Source organism: Anolis sagrei, chromosome 6, assembly GCF_037176765.1.
Source record: "Anolis sagrei isolate rAnoSag1 chromosome 6, rAnoSag1.mat, whole genome shotgun sequence".
In the NCBI taxonomy this organism is placed as follows: Eukaryota; Metazoa; Chordata; class Lepidosauria; order Squamata; family Dactyloidae; genus Anolis; species Anolis sagrei.
Genome location: NC_090026.1, coordinates 109,525,756 through 109,542,074, shown reverse-complemented (window position 1 = coordinate 109,542,074; position 16,319 = coordinate 109,525,756). Strand labels below are relative to the sequence as shown.

The window sequence follows — 16,319 nt, the reverse complement described above, 5'->3', positions numbered from 1 at the left end:
TTTCCCAGAGGGCAATCTCCACATCCATTCCACACCTTTTAGCTCCAGAAGAAGGGCACCCACTCTTTTCTCCAGCCCCCAATTTACACCCTAAAACTTACTGAAAAGGTCCCTGGCCCCCACTGGCCCCCACATCCTCCTGGTGTGGGGAAATGATGCGTGAAGAGACCGAGGGGGTGTGTATATGTAGGGATTTTCCTCATCACCCCTCCCATCTACTTAGGCATCATTTTCTTGCACCAGGAGGACATGAGAAGAGACTCCATGGGGGTCAGGGACCTTTTTCAGTAATTTTTATTGGGTAAATCGCGGGCTGCATGGTGGCTTCATGCTATCCTGCTTTCAATTGGGATAGCATGTAGCCACCCTGGGAGGAAAATCCAGGGGTTGTGGGAGGAAGTGGGATCTAGAACAAGTGCCAAAGTGGGTTATATTAACCCATTTTGGCATGGGTTTTAGTCATGTCTGGAAGCACCCTAAGCTCTTGCCTTTTCCACTCTACTCAGGCTGTGTCTACACAGCCCCATAATCCTAATCAGAATGTGGTTCAAAGAATTCCAGTTTCATTTCAGAGAGTCTCCACACATTGCTCTAGAACTGAGAAAAGGCTCTTGCAATGCTCATGAAGCTCCCCTCATACCAAATCAATCCAATGACATTTTTTTTCTTACCCATTTAGAGAAATGTGCTAAACTGCAGCAGCCCAGTGGGTGAGAATCAGCAATGGAGCTCATCTTCTAACTCAAAAACAGAAAGGGGAAAGTGATTTCTTCTCAGGGAGAGAGGAAAATTGTGTTTGTTTACCCTGGGGTTGTTTTTTGTTGTTGATTTTTAATTAAAAGGTCTAGATATATACATGCATATATGGGGGTAGTTAAAAATAAAGTGCAATGTGCAATGTAAATGTCTGAAAATCTGTGGCACAAGGAAAGATTCTTTCTGCTCTGATTAACCTCAGTTTGGCTAGGATTCCCCTAGAGCAAGGTACACAGCTGAAGAGCACTCCTGAATCAGTCCAGACTTTACCTCTCCATGTATTATGTATGCCATTGATTATTTTTACATAAACAGATCAATTCTAGTTCTGGTGGAAATGAGTCCCTTTAATTACACCTTCTATGTAGCTTTAAATAGCTGGACATATCTAATTAAAGGAAAGTTTTAAAATTGAACCAATACCTTTGTTTAAGTGGTGTCAATGTCTGGAGAGAATGAGTCTTATCAGATCTTTTATTGCTGGCTAATCTCATCCTTTTGTTTGGGTCTAGAAAGGCACTGACATGCTGATAACTAGCTTTGAAGGTTGCATCTTTACAAATGCTGGTGAACAATACTTCCGAGGCAGACTGAGAAAGGGAAGGGGAGGATTTAAGGAGATTGGAACAGCCCACCTGGAAGGAGAAGATATCTGGGCATGCTTCTGCCAGCTTGTCTTCAATTTGCTTGGGGGGAAAAACCCAAGTCCTTTCTAATTTAGGTAGAATGAACTTGTATGATTTTTTTACACTGCACCTTTTACACTGCCCTTTTACACTGCACCGTAATAGCACTATGATTCCATTTTAACTACCATGGCAATGTTCTATGAAATCCTGAGATTTACAGATTTTGTTAGGTAATTCTTTTGGCCTGGAGAGTTGTGAAACAATTTCTGAAATGCAAGGGTGCTTCCAGACAGCATCAAATCACAGGTTCTAGCCAGGGACAAAAAATCCTGGGACTTCAGAAGAAGCCCACATTCAGACCTATTGGTCCTGGAATTTCTGCCTCTGTCGTCCACATTTGCTGCTTCGTTGCAGGATTTAAGGGCTCCCAAGATGGCTGCTGCGGGACTTCCGCCGGAAATTAGGAATCATTGTATAAGTTCCGTTCCTGGGTTATATAAGCTGCAGGGCCATCTGTCCAGACGGGGTGTCATTCCTGGCTTATACATGTCTGTTCCAGATTTCTCTTATTGTGAAAAGATGTACAATGTTGACTAGGAGGCCACAACTTTGTCCTGATTAGAGAAAGTTTGCTCTCCACATATTTCATGAAGTTTCTAGCACACAAACAAAGTTTTCACATTCTGCTCAACTGTTACCTTCTTTTTAGGAACCAACCGATCTGGAACAAACATCTAAAACCTGGGAACAAACCTATATACAAATCCTGTGATTTCTGATGACAGGGACATACAGATAGTTGAAGATGTAGATTTTCGGCTCAGAACTAGGATATCCCTGCACCTGAAAATCCCATGTTTTTGCTGTTTGTAGTGCTTCCCCCTGCATTTTGAGGGAATGGCATCTGGCCACCTTCCTGTTTGCTGCGAAATCTCCTGGGATAAAGGTACAGTCTGGATGGGCCCTAAGGAAGCCATGAACCAAGAAACTTTGGGAGCTTCTAGACTAATCATTTTATTAGGCAGATCACTGCTTGAAAGCAGATTTATATTTATACAACAACTCAGATTTATATTTGCTTCAGAGCAGATTGTGACCTGCCATACATAAAGGAAATAATCAGGTTGATTCTAAGTGATAAGCATGCCCTTAGAAAGGAAACCCTGCTAGGATCAACTTAAAATCACAGGGAACATGTCAGTTTCTTTGCAATAACACTTCCCAGTGTAAACTCAAATAATGCATCTAATTGGGTTATATGAGTTCACACTGACCATATAATGCAGTTTTAAACAGCACGTCATGGCACATCAAGAATCTAGACTGGCCTGTATTATTGTTTTTGAAAACCTAGCAACCCTGAACTCAATGTGTTAGCCTTGAAGGCCTCTGCCTATGTGTGGCAACACCTTTCATAGCCTAAGAGCACTTGCTGACAGATGCTGGTAAATCCTAGATAGGTTTTTTTTTTTCAAGCAATCCAACAAACTGGAGCCTCAGCTCTAAAATTAGATTTCAGCGACATCTTTCATTTTATCAGGGTTACATGACGCTTGTGCTTCACCAACTTCAAGAGCTTCACAACTGTTTCTCCACAATGGGTTGCAGCTGTGGATTTGATGGACTGTTTTTGTTTGTTGTCCTAATTTCTCCCCTCAACCCTCTAATTTGCAAACATGAACTCAGACTTAATTTGTTTCAGGTCCCCTTTTCTGTGCTGTGAGTCGCTACTATGGATTCAAAGGAGTGCTTGCTGTTCTTATTTTCCCCATATATCCCACACCTATAGCTTGATTTTGGAGCCCCCGGTGGCAAAACAGGTTAAACCCTTGTGCCGATAGGACTGAAGACTGTCAGATCACAGGTTCAAATCTGGTTAGAGCGCAGATGAGCTCCCTCTGTCAGCTCCAGCTCCCCATGCAGGGACATGAGAGAAGCCTTCCACAAGGATGGTAAAACATCAAAACATCCAGGCGTCTCCTGTGCAATGTCCTTGCAGATGGCCAATTCTCTCACACCAGAAGCGACTTGCAGTTTCTCAAGTTGCTCCTGACATGAAAAAAATCTTGATGTGAATCTCAGATTAATCTGTCCCATTTCTTTTAACTGCTTAAGAAACATCAGGAGTGGCATAGAGAGATCATACACCTTTTTTCAGAGCACTGACTCAAGAACAGCAGTTAGCCTTTCCAAATCAAAACTATATGTTTCTTAAAATGCTTTTTTTTAACCTGAGAAAACACCACTCTAGGGATTTCTAGGTCCTCCAGAAATTCAACTCCTGGCAGGAAGTAGATCCTAAAATCACACTGAAAGAATAAGAAATTCCTAGAGAGAGTATTTTAATCACATCAATGAATAATCAAATCTGTAGATTTCTATGGTATTCGGACCATTGTCTCCCAGTGCCCTAGTCCAACACTCAAACCCACTACACCACATTGCCTCTCTTGGTCATCGTAGCTGTACATGAATGCTTAAAATAATTGTAAAACTGATAGATGTGTTTCTAACCTATTACTCTATAATTATTTATCTGAACATTTATTTAGGGATCAACACCAAAGAAAACACTGCCCATTGTTTACAACTATATCTGTCACACTGGTGAAAACACAAACACCAGAAAATATTTGCAGACAATAGAAAATAAGAAACAAATCCACAAAACCCAGAGAGATACTGAAGTTCACAATCTCCGCACCATATAGCCACAATGTTCTTCACAATCTACATTGACACTTCCAACAAAAATTCTTCATTTTTCCATAAAGAACGCATAGCAGATTTTTATCTGAAAAGTAATGAGTAGGAAAAGCTTTGGTGTAATGAATTATAAAATGTGGCGGCAAAAAAGCCAATGGGATTTTAGCCTGCATAAATACTAATCTAGATCCAGAGACGTCATGCTGCCCCTCTATTTTGCCTTGGTCAGACCACACCTGGAATACTGTGTCCAATTCTGGGCACCACAATTGAAGGGAGATGTTGACAAGCTGGAATGTGTCCAGAGGAGGGCAACTAAAATGATCAAGGTTCTAGAGAACAAGCCCTATGAGGAGCGGCTTAAAGAGCTGGGCATGTTTAGCCTGCAGAAGAGAAGGCTGAGAGAAGACATGATGAAGGCCATGTATAAATATGTGAGGGGAAGCCATAGGGATGAGAGAGCAAGCTTTTTTTCTGCTGCCCTGGAAACTAGAATGCGGAACAATGGCTTCAAAATACAGGAAAGAAGATTCTACCTGAACATGAGGAAGAACTCTCTGCTCCAGAGTGTGATAGAGGCTCCTTCTTTGGAGGCTTTTAAACAGAGGCTGAATGGCCATCTGCTGGGGTGCTTTGAAGGCGATTTTCCTGCTTCTTAGCAGGGGGTTGGACTGGATGGCCCATGAGGTCTCTTCCAATTCTATGATTCTATGATATATTCATTATGCTTTTAAAAGCAGGAGTGGGCAACTGTGGAAGGCTAGAAGGCTAGAGAAGATAGAGAGTATTAGCCCCCCTTTCTATACTCCATACAAAAAAGTAGTTTGCTCCCAATACTTTAAACCTTCCCTGGGTATTTCAAGTGTTTTTAGTAACAGAAATTGACAAAGAATTGAGGAGCCAATATATGAAGAAAATGGTCCCCACTTGAAGGAATTTGAGGGCAAAAACATCATTTTGCCTAAGAAAAAAGACCCCTGAGGGACCAGGCCCCTCTTCCAAAACATGGCCAAAATGTATTCCATAGACCGTAGATTTCTTTGCGTTTTTTATTGGTTTGTTTATTTGTGGTCAACCCAGGGAGGGCTACATTAAGTCTACAGGCTGTATTTTCCCATCCATACTTTAAAGAGTGTTTTAAGAACATTAATAGACATTTTCTCCAGGCTATATGCCATTTAAGATACTAGAGACAAAGCTGAAGTACTTTGGCCACATCATGAGGAGACAGGAAAGCCTAGAGAAGACAATTATGCTGGGGAAAGTGGAAGGCAAAAGGAAGAGGGGCCGACCAAGGGCAAGATGGATGGATGGCATCCTTGAAGTGACTGGACTAACCTTGAGGGAGCTGGGGGTGGTAACGGCCGACAGGGAGCTCTGGCGTAGGCTGGTCCATGAGGTCACGAAGAGTCGGAGACGACTGAACGAATGAACAACAACAACATATGCCATTTTTCTTGAAACTTTTCACACTGTCTGAAGCGTGAATGCACAGCCATACACTGTCAGAAGTCAGAAAAGAAATAATAGAACCAATGGACTAGTTCAGTGAGAAAACCAAATCCCAGAAAAATTGGAAGAGGAAAGAAAAAATGGGACTTTTAAGGTAAAGGTAGTCCCCTGACATTAAGTCCAGTCATGTCTGACTCTGGGGTGTGGTGCTCATCTCCATTTCTAAACCGAAGAGCCAGCGTTGTCCGTAGACACCTCCAAGGTCATGTGGCCAGCATGATTGCATGGAGCGCTGTTTCCTTCCCGTCGGAGCGGTACCTATTGATCTACTCACATTTGCATGTTTTCGAACTGCTAGGTTGGCTCCCCGGAATCGAACCTGTGACCTTTCGATCAACAAGCTCAGCAGCTCAGTGCTTTAACCCACTGCGCCACCGGGGGCTCCTTATGGGACTTTTAGCAGCAGCTAAAAAAGTGGGAGGAACAAGGATGGGGTTGGAAACCTATTCTAGAGCAGGACTACTGAAGCAGCAAGGGATTAAGTCCTTTCTGTCTAATGCCAGGGTCCCAATTCAGATTCCCCCCCCCCCCACTTTACAGCTGTTTGTTTAAAGAAAAACAACGCCTTCAAGGTCCAATCATCTGCTAAATAGAACATCTACTTTGGCTCTGACTTAACAGGAGACAACTTCATCCATTTGCCTAAAGTAGATCTCACTGTCACTTCCTAGAAACGCTCCCAAGAAGCCAGAAGGGGAAAATGCTTTCCATACTTATTCTGTAGCATAACCAGTGACCTCAAGCTGTGCAATGATACATCCTATTAACAATTCTGTGAATCATTTAGCCTTGCTTTGAAGCTTAATGTAAGCCTGGCAGCTCTTTCCAAATAGAATGCGGCAAATGATAAGCAGCAAAGATTGCAGCATGGGTATGCATCTGTATTACCAGAGTAAACATCGTTTGTGAAGTTTGTTTTCCAAGTATGGGGAGACAAGAGGGTTTCAATCCAGCTTAACGTTGTATACAAACAGGGATGCAGCTAGGGCTGGAAGGACACGTTTATAGCCCCATCTATATTGCCATATAATGTATTATATGGTCAGTGTAGATGCACGTAATTCTGTTCAATTCTGTTCAATTCTGTCAAACTATATTATGATTCTACACTGACCATATACTATAGTTCAAAACTGTATTGTATGGCAGTGTAGATGGGGCTGATGTTCCATTTCTCTGAGGTTTCTGTGTGTTATTCACAAATCCAATTTATCACATTTTCATATCAGCATTTGGAAATATAAGGACTCTTTGCATGTACAGTATAGTCTTGCTTATCCAACATAAATGGGTCGGCAGAACATTGGATAAGCGAAAATGTTGGATAATAAGGAGGGATTAAGGAAAAGCCTATTAAATGTCAAATACATTATGATTTTACAAATTAAGAACCAAAACATCATTTACAACAAATCGACAGAAAAAGCAGTTCAATACATGGTAATGCTATATAGTAATTACTGTATTTACAAATTTAGCACCAAAATATTGCAATGTATTGAAACAGCTGTGGATCCGGGCGGGAAGCAGACTGCATTGGATGATACATAACATTGGATGAGCGAAGGTTGGATAAGCAAGACTCTATTGTAGGTTACTATTTCTGTACTCGATCCCAAAATGTGCAACTTACTCTAAGTTTCAAAGGATGGAAAATGCATTTTCTATGCATTTTTCTGAAAATAGAAATGTTATGTGCCTTTTACTTTAAATTATTGTAAAATATGTTGCTTGTCTAAGTTAACACTAAAATATATCTCTTATCACTAATTCTTCCCTAAATTACATGTGATTATTACCATTAGAAAAAATATGACAATCCCCAGAATACAGTTCAAAATTATCTGTGTGTGTTGACAATACTTCTTTAACACTGAAACGCTAGATACTTTTTTCATATGTATACAGTATAAACATTTTGACACAATTTGGCAAGACAGTTGGCTATACGTTTAATTTTATTAAGTCAAACTGACATCTACTTAACAAAATAATCGAAAATTCAGTTGTCCGCAAGAAGCAACACATTGGAAAATAGCCTATTTAATAACTTGGGAATATAAATATACAATGGTGGCACAGTAATTGTATTATTATTATCATTTCTACAACTAGGGGAAAGAGATACTGAATCTTGTTTTTACTGTATTCTTCTCAGACAGACAAAAGTAAGAAAATGATCTGAACTGTATGGTAAAATTATATTTAATTCTATATTTAACTCAATTTCTTAAGCTCATGGAAAATCACATTTAATTTACACCAATAAAAATAAGAGTGTGTTTAGTACCTGTGCAACTTGAGTGTAACAGTCCCGTATACAGTTGTAAATCCCAAAAGACGTACCCATCTTAGGAGAATACAGCGAAATACACTTGGCTCAAAGTATAAAATGATGACCTATAAAGTGAAGGGACATCAGATATAAGGCAATTTCAGCTGAATCGTACATGCAAAAAACTCTTACGTGGAGTTGACAACAGTTGGACCTAAAACTTTTTGAACACAAAGTAGGTGTCACCCATTCTATATCTGTGGATATATATATTTTTTTTTTGTGCCTAAGTGTAGTACTACACATTTCGTTGCTGAAATTGATCTTGTTAGTCTTGACCCTGCTTTCTAGTCTGTTAAGGTCATTTTAGATCCTGATCTTGTCCTCTGTTGTATTAGCTATCCCTCCCAATATGGTGTCATCTGCAAATTTAATAAGTGTACTCTCTATTTCATCATTCAAATCATTGATAAAAGTGTTGAATAGCACGGGAGGTTAGGACAGAACCCCGTGACATCCTAATGGTCACTTCTCTCCAGAATGAAGAAACATTGGCGAGCACCCTTTGGATTTTTAAAGAAAAAGTCATTTTTAGTATTTTCAATGCAACTTGAGTAGCTGCTCTTTGAGAAACACACATTTCTCGATGCATTTCTAGCACACAGTTTCTTAGTTCCTTGTACGGTGGCATATCCATGTACCCAACCTGTACAACTAATGTTATGTAGTAGATTGAGCAATTGACCTGCATTTCAGAATACCAGGGTTTGAATTCTTACTTAGTTATAAAATACACTTGTAGAATTGGAGCTAAAGCATTCTCTTAGATTCAGAGAAAATCATGGGAAACTTGAATATATCTTGCCAAGGAACTCTTTGAGTTGGAGTCAACTTAAAAGTACATAACAACCACTTGCATAACACACACACAAAAGGTATCGAGAAGTATATGGTTGACCTCCACATTTGTGGATTTAACAATTCAGAGAATTGATAAAAAAAAATCTATTTCTAGGAATATCCAGGTCATTCATGGCAATTCTATATTCACTTCTGCTGGATATTGACTATAGAGAGAAGATTGCTCTAAGGACTTCATCCCACACAGTAAAATCAGTGTTTCTACACATTTAAGAAATGACCACCCACCGTATCCTTCACACAACATAAGCCTCAACTGTGGGGTTGAGGTATTTTGGTGGCTGGCAATCAACTTATTTTTAAATTCCCCATGTAAAGACTGGCAAAATAGCCAATTTTCCTGTGTGATGTTAATCCCTGTTGCCCGTTTGTAAAGAAAACAATGACGCCATGCGTGTGAGGAGCCAAAATGCCAATTTCCCCCATTTTAAACCTCTTCGTATGATTACCAATAGAGAGGCTTGGTGAAAACTACTATACTTCCTACAATCACCACTGCAGAGGCTTGGTAAAAGATCAGGATTAATTTAAAACCACTTCATACAATCTGGTGTTGTTTAAAAAGGATAAACAATCAAAATCCTGGAGAGACAATGGGAGGAAACAAATCTCTACCATGTGATGTCAAATCAAACATATAAATCCTAAAGAAAGTGGAGGAAAAAAAGGTGTGATGGTTGTAGGAAATTCATCTGTTTAATTTCGAAGCGGGACATTGCAAAGCTTAAGGGAAAGTCAATAATTTCAAATGCTTTACTTATCCTATGGGATGAAGTCCTAAGAACACCTAAGCCCACCAATGAGGTCTAGAAATTCCTAGAGAGGGGATCCCTCAAGTTAAAAAAATAGCATTTTTAAATTCATGGTTATTTTCATTTTTGTAGGGGCCCTCGCCCTAAACCCGCAAATGTGGAGAATTTATTGTAGTTCAAATATGATGAAAATAATAGCAAGCACTGCTGTATTTTCTACCCTAAAATTTGCTCATTGGTTCAAGTGAAAGCTCTTTCAGTTGTTCAAATAACATTAAAGCTTCTATCTACTTCAGATGTGTAAAATTAATTACAGGAGAACAAACTGTGGGAGAGAAGAGGGAAATCAAAGTGTGAAACTCTAATTACTTTTTTGAGCCGTACTGTGGAGCAGGTATTAAAGGAAAAATTGTGTCCTTAAATGTCATCCCTCAGCTAATAAGTATCATAATAATTAATATGTTTAAAAAGAAAGTTCCTTAAGGTCCTAAAATAAAGCTGGATTTGAAAAAATCCAGGTGTTTTGGGAGCACACATTCCAAGTGGCATTCACATTCATTGGGGCTAACGTATTTAAGTTCTTGGTAAATTAATCCTAAACAAATGACATGAAAGGAAGAGTAGAGGTTAAGAAGTTACTTTTAAGGAGTAATTAGTTACAGTTATAATGTTAAATTGGTAATCCAAATTAGAAAAGACTTGTCGAATCTATTTATTTATTTATTTATTTATTTATTTCATATCAAAAACATTGCATAAATTAGTATAAAACTAATAAAAATAGAAGGAGTGCATTGAATCAATGAGATTTATTTTTGTTGTTAACTTCCTGAATTTTCTGAATTTTCTGTAATTGAACTAACAGTTGAATCCAACCCATATTACCAAAAATCTAATTAGTTGCTATTGTGATATCAGCTTTCCAAAAATCAATGTTTATTCTCCAATTTTCTCAATATAATATAACTAAAACTGTTTGTTTAATTGTTGAAGGCTTTCATGGCTAGAATCACTAGGTTGCTGTAAGTTTTTCGGGCTGAATGGCCATGTTCCAGAAGGCACCTTTGAGGATGCCTGCCATAGATGCAGGTGAAACGTCAGGAGAGAATGCTTCTGGAACATGGCCATACTGCCATACATCACAACCCCCAGGTTGAGAAATACTGCTATGCAGCATTCAAGGGGTCTTTTGGTCCTATCTTGTTTTTCCATAATCACATTCTGGGTTCACATGGTGATAAAAAAATAAGCTAAAATAGTTTGCAATGCCTTTCCTTTATATGTTCCAGGAAGGCCATCTGTTCTTTAAGAAAGGTGTTCAGAACTAAAACTTCTCAGTTAGATTTCTTTTTCCTGCATTGTTCCATAATGTACTATGTACAAAAAAAATAGCGGTGTGTTTTCTGAATGTCAAGTGACTATATATGTTGTTTCATGAGTGGGAAGGTGATTGCTTTATAACAAATACTATGAGAACAATAGCTTACTTGAGTTTCCCTACAATTTACATGTCCTTGTTTTTCTCATGGATATGTTAGAAGGTCATGACTAACTGTGGTTTCCCCTCTTCTCTGTCTGATGCAGACATGGCAAGAAAAAAACCCGCTCCTACTTTCTTCAATTAAAGGGAGAGCAGTGGATCTGAGAAATAGTTCAACAGCCTGTCTTTTACCCTTTAAGACTCTAACAGTGTAACTCACCGGGAAATAAAGAAGCAGTGACCCAAACAGGATAGTCTCCAAGAGAATGAGTCCTGATGCCCTGATGCTCTGGAACAAAAACAAAGAAGTAAAAGAAATTTGAGTAGAACAGCCATTGTTTTCTTTTAGTGCAACTGCTGAATACTACAAAGAAAAAAAAAACTTTTAAGAGGAGAATACTCTGAATATTTTGAAGTCGGAACAGGTACATTTTTTAAAGTGTTACTCCAGATATCTATCTATCTAAAACTAGCCAACTAACTTTAGATAGCATGGGGAAGGATTAACACCCCTGTGGGGTTTGTTTTGCTCTCTGTGTTCAGAAGATTTCACCTCACTTTCTATATCTGTGATAATTGGATTTTTAACTATGAGTCGTTTGTAATTTCACTTTTTTTCAGCACAAAGCAGAAAAGTGTTTAGCACATTGGTTTGCAAACCATTTCATCTGAATACTGGGACATAAATAACCTTTTAATTTAGTTAATATATTTGCCCATGATAGTGCATGCACTGGTAACCTCAAGGATGGACTTCTGCAATGAGCTTTACATTGGGCTACCTTTGTACCAAGTTCAGAAATTCCAGTTGGTTCAAAATATGGCAGCCTGTTTGGTTACAGGAATATCTAGGAGTAAGCATATTATACCTCTCCTAAAGTCACTCCACTGGCTGCCAATTAGTTTCTGGGCAAAGTATAAGGTGTTGCTTTTGATCTTTAAAGCCCTACATGGTTTGGGTCCAGGTTACCTATAGGCTCACCTTCTGCCACAGAAGCATTTCCATATCCTCTCTTGGTGGTGGGACATGCACCATCGTCTCTGTTAACAATTCTTGCATTGTTGTGATTTTGAACAATGAAGTACTTGTACGGCATGCTGTATTTTAGCTACAGCTGCCAATCTACTTTTCCATCACAAACTGGCTTATTTTTATATAAATACATCAATCAGTATACAGTATATCCAATACAACTGAAAAGAATATTTAATTAAGATATTTAATTTATAGATGGCAAGACTCATATTGAAAAATCCTCATAAATCATTACCATGAACAATTAAAGAGTTCATTTTGAGATATGAACATTTCATTTTGGGCTATGATATACCCTCCAACAGTCCCAACTTGGCAAGGACAGTCCTGATTAATCCTCTATCATCCCTCTTTTTCAGCTGCTTTTCAAATGGTCCAGTTTCTCACTCCTCTTTCCCCTTTATCTTCAGCTTTCTTAAATTGCTCCAAAATTGTTTGCACTCAATTCAACACAGAGGAGAGAAAGGGGAGAAATCTTTCTCTTCCCACTAGGCTCAGGCAAAAACAAACTGCTGCAGCATCTCTTAGCTTGTGTGTTTGTCTTCGCTGATGTTTTTTTTTTTTTTTTTTTTTGTCATTTTGACCACCTTCTAATGCCGTTTGCTTATATCTGTCCCCATTTTCATTTGTGAGGTATTGGTGGGTGGGTTGTTATCCAGGAGCTAAAAGTGTGAACTGATTGCAACTCAAAACCTAAGGCATTATATTTGAAGAATATTTGGGGTGGATAGGTTTATGGAATCATGGAATCATGGAGCTGGAAGAGACCCCAAGGGCCCTCTAGTCCATCCTCATGACAAGCAAAAACACACAAGCAAAGCATTGCTGACAGATGGCTATCCAGCCTCTGCTTTCAAACCTCCAAAGAAGGAGACTCCAAGACACTCCAAGGCAACATATTCCATTGTCAAACAGTTCTTAATATTAGGAAGTTTTTCCTAATGTTTAGGTGGAAGCTCTTTCTTTGCAGTTTGAATCCATTTCTCCATGCCTTTGTCTCCTGGGCAGTAGAAAACAAGCTTGCCCTCACTTCAATATGACCATCCTTTCAAATATTTAAACATGGCCAGTTTGCCTCCTCTTGACCTTCTTTTCTCCAAGCTAAATACATTATCCAGCTTCCTAAGTAGCTCTTTATGGAGCTTGGATTCCAGACTTTTGATCATTCTGATCGCCCTTCTCTGGACACATTTCAGCTTGTCAAGATCCATCTTGACTTGTGATACCCAAAACTGGACGCAATATTATTCCAGGTGAGGCCTAACCAAAAGAGAAGAGTGGGATTAGGACTTCTCTCAATCTAGACACTACATAACTGTGTGCCACTTTAGAATACTTCATTCTCCCTTTGGCATCTCTTTTTAACTCTTTTAGTTTGTGGCATCTGAGTGCAATGACTGGCATTTTGAAATGTAGTCTAGTGCTTAGAGGGAAAACTGGGAGATTCCTCTGTCTTGCTGTGCCACCCTAGTTTGACCTCTTCCCTTGCATGATCAGGGCAAAAAGACTGGCCTTATTCCATGTGCAGGAAGCAGTCAGGAGATAAATGAACCGGAAGGTATAGCTGTCATTCCCAATGACTTATGCACTTCTTGTTGTCATTCCATTATTTTTGGTGGGACTTCTCAATTGTCTCTAATGTGTGTGTGATGGGGAGGCGGGCAGAGAAATCTGCATGTCTCCCACCCTGGAGGATAATTAAATATCCCTTTACTAAGATAGTTCAGCTGCCTCTGGGCACTGCTGCTTCCCACAGGCTGACAAACCAAGCGGCTTCTTTAGTGTAATGAGGCTTGTCAGAAATGTCAAAATATTTCCGCATTAGCTTCTCCAAAGGAAACTACTAGTAGTTCGCTGCACATGTAGCGTATATCAGAATTCTGATGAAGACATTCCTATAAAGCAGACATGGGTAAACTAAGGCCCGGGGGCTAGATGTGGCCCCCTGGGCGCTTACTTCAGGCCCTCCTCATTTTACCTGTCCTCTTGGCATAAGGACACAGTGGCCTGCCACATCCTTATACAGAAAGGATGGGGGAGGAAGGCACAGAGCAGCTGAGAGCCCTCTGGAGCGTTCTCAGCCACCGCATGTCTTGCCCTCATCCTGGTATAAGGACAGTGTGAACGGCCCCATCCTTATGCCGAGGCCCAAGAAAGGTACACAGTGGCTGAGAGCCCTCCAGACTTCTTGGCCATTACCATTGTTTTTGGAGCGAGCAACCCCATCCTTATTCCAGAAGGACAACCTGAGGATGATCCAAGCCCTGCCCCATCCCCTCCCAGCACCATCCTCTCACAGGCCCTCTCCCTCCTGAGCCCGTCCCATCCAGTGCATGCCCTCTCTCTCGGCCCAGCCCTCTTGGTCAGGCCCACAATGTGGCCCCAAAGCAAAAAAAGTTTTCCCATGCCTGCTATTAAGGCTCAAGCTAAGGACAAGTGATGTTGCTGAACCATTGCTTAGAGGGGATGGGAAGAAAGCCGGGACATTTTTTATCAGAAGGGACAGCAACCTATTTGCTTGTGACCTTGGCACTTCCTCTGAGTTTATGACCATCTTGACATAGAGAAGGAGTGGATTTTCATAGCAAAATACATTGTTATCCCTGTTGTCATGCAAAATATTTTGAGACAGCATGTTCTGGAATGGGGATTTTATAGTCAGCTTTTCAGAAGATCAGTTCCTGTGGAGATGAAAGTCTGGGTACTGATCAAACCTTGATAATGCAAGTGGCAAATAATGAAGGACACAGTACAATTCAGGGGAGCTCTACTAATGATTTCAGTATTTGAAAGTAAGAATAAAAACTAGATAAATAAAAATCCTATATTGTAGTTAACCTACAAATTAAGATTAGCAAAAAGAGAAATAATGGAAGATCTGTTTGATCATATAAGAAAACCATTTCTCGGCTTTATGTTTAAAAGCAATGGTGAATTCAAACCACCAAATGACCAAAAAAGATTGTGAATACACAACTAGAAAATATATTATACTAATTGGTGAAATTAGAATAAGTAGTAAGTAAAAGTAGTAGAACTGACAGAGCTGTATTTTTATAACACTGTATGAATGATGTTGGGGGTTGGGAGGGCATGTATAGATTTGGAGAAAAGTGATGTAAGAAGGGAATTGTAATATGGTAAATGTATTGTTGAAGGCTTTCATGGCTGGAATCACTGGGTTGTTGTAGGTTTTTCGGGCTATATGGCCATGTTCTAGAAGCATTCTCTCCTGACGTTTTGCCTGCATCTATGGCAAGCATTCCACAGAGGTTGTGAGGTCCAGAAATGTGTGGTTGAAGATTTTATATAGAAAACAGTCTAATGCTATATTTTTCTACGGAAATTTTCCCATCTATGCACATAAACACAAGCATGTATCTGGGGGCCCTTCTACACTGCCCTATATCCCAGGATCTGATCCCAGATTATCTCCTACCACAAACTTGCACGATTTCTTTGATCTTCTGAAGAGGCCCTTCTCTAAAACCCTGTCTCTTCTGCTGTGCTTTCGGAGAATGACCACTCAGCCCATCTGGTTGTCTTAGCCTACAGCTGCTATAAAGGATCCACATATAATATATCACCAAATATCACACCGCTGGACACCACTAAAAAGGAATGTATAATATATCCCACACGAATGTCCCTGATATAGTAGCGAAACGATGATGGATAAGTGTTATGGTAGAGTGAACACTGCTTGACTTTAAACTTTCTTGCAGATTAAAGCTGCTACCAACCTAAATTGTTTTTGGATTTCTAAAAAGTATTTGAGGTAAACTTTTCCCACTCCTGCCCACACTGCTTTTCCCACTGGCTCCCAACAATAACTGTTTCTTAGGCGGCTTTTCTGTAGTATCAAGATGTTTAAAATGCTGGAACTATCACAAAGGCTTGGATGATTGAATGATGCACAGTAGAGATCTTTTGAAAGTTAAATAGAACAAGATTTATTTATAAAAACAGACAACAAACTACTTCTGAGAGGTACAAAAAGTGTGACTTGTTACAAAAGTACTTCAGCTTGATGGTTGCTTGCATAATTCTCTTCACTTAGTTACAGACAGATCTAACCAAACAGATTCTGACTCTTTGTACCAAAAACCCTCACTCTACTTCAGATAAATAGTAATGAGTTCTGACTAACCTATCCTAGGCAGTCCCTGGGTTATTAACAAACTCTACCCTAGAGTTCTTTCTGCTAACTAACCCAGCCTAGAGAGCTAATCTCTTGTGCTGACTCTCACAA

General features: G+C 39.6%; 1 protein-coding gene across 1 annotated transcript in view; it reads right to left on the bottom strand.

The window, feature by feature from the left end:
- Window positions 1–16,319, bottom strand: part of GPR158 (G protein-coupled receptor 158) — a 157,151-nt gene that overhangs the window by 41,011 nt on the left and 99,821 nt on the right. The window contains exons 5-6 of the mRNA XM_060782424.2: window positions 11,252–11,320; window positions 7,894–8,003 (exon numbers count right to left, since the gene is read on the bottom strand). Of these exons, the coding sequence (XP_060638407.2) occupies window positions 7,894–8,003; window positions 11,252–11,320 (179 nt within the window). The remainder of the gene's footprint in view (window positions 1–7,893; window positions 8,004–11,251; window positions 11,321–16,319) is intronic.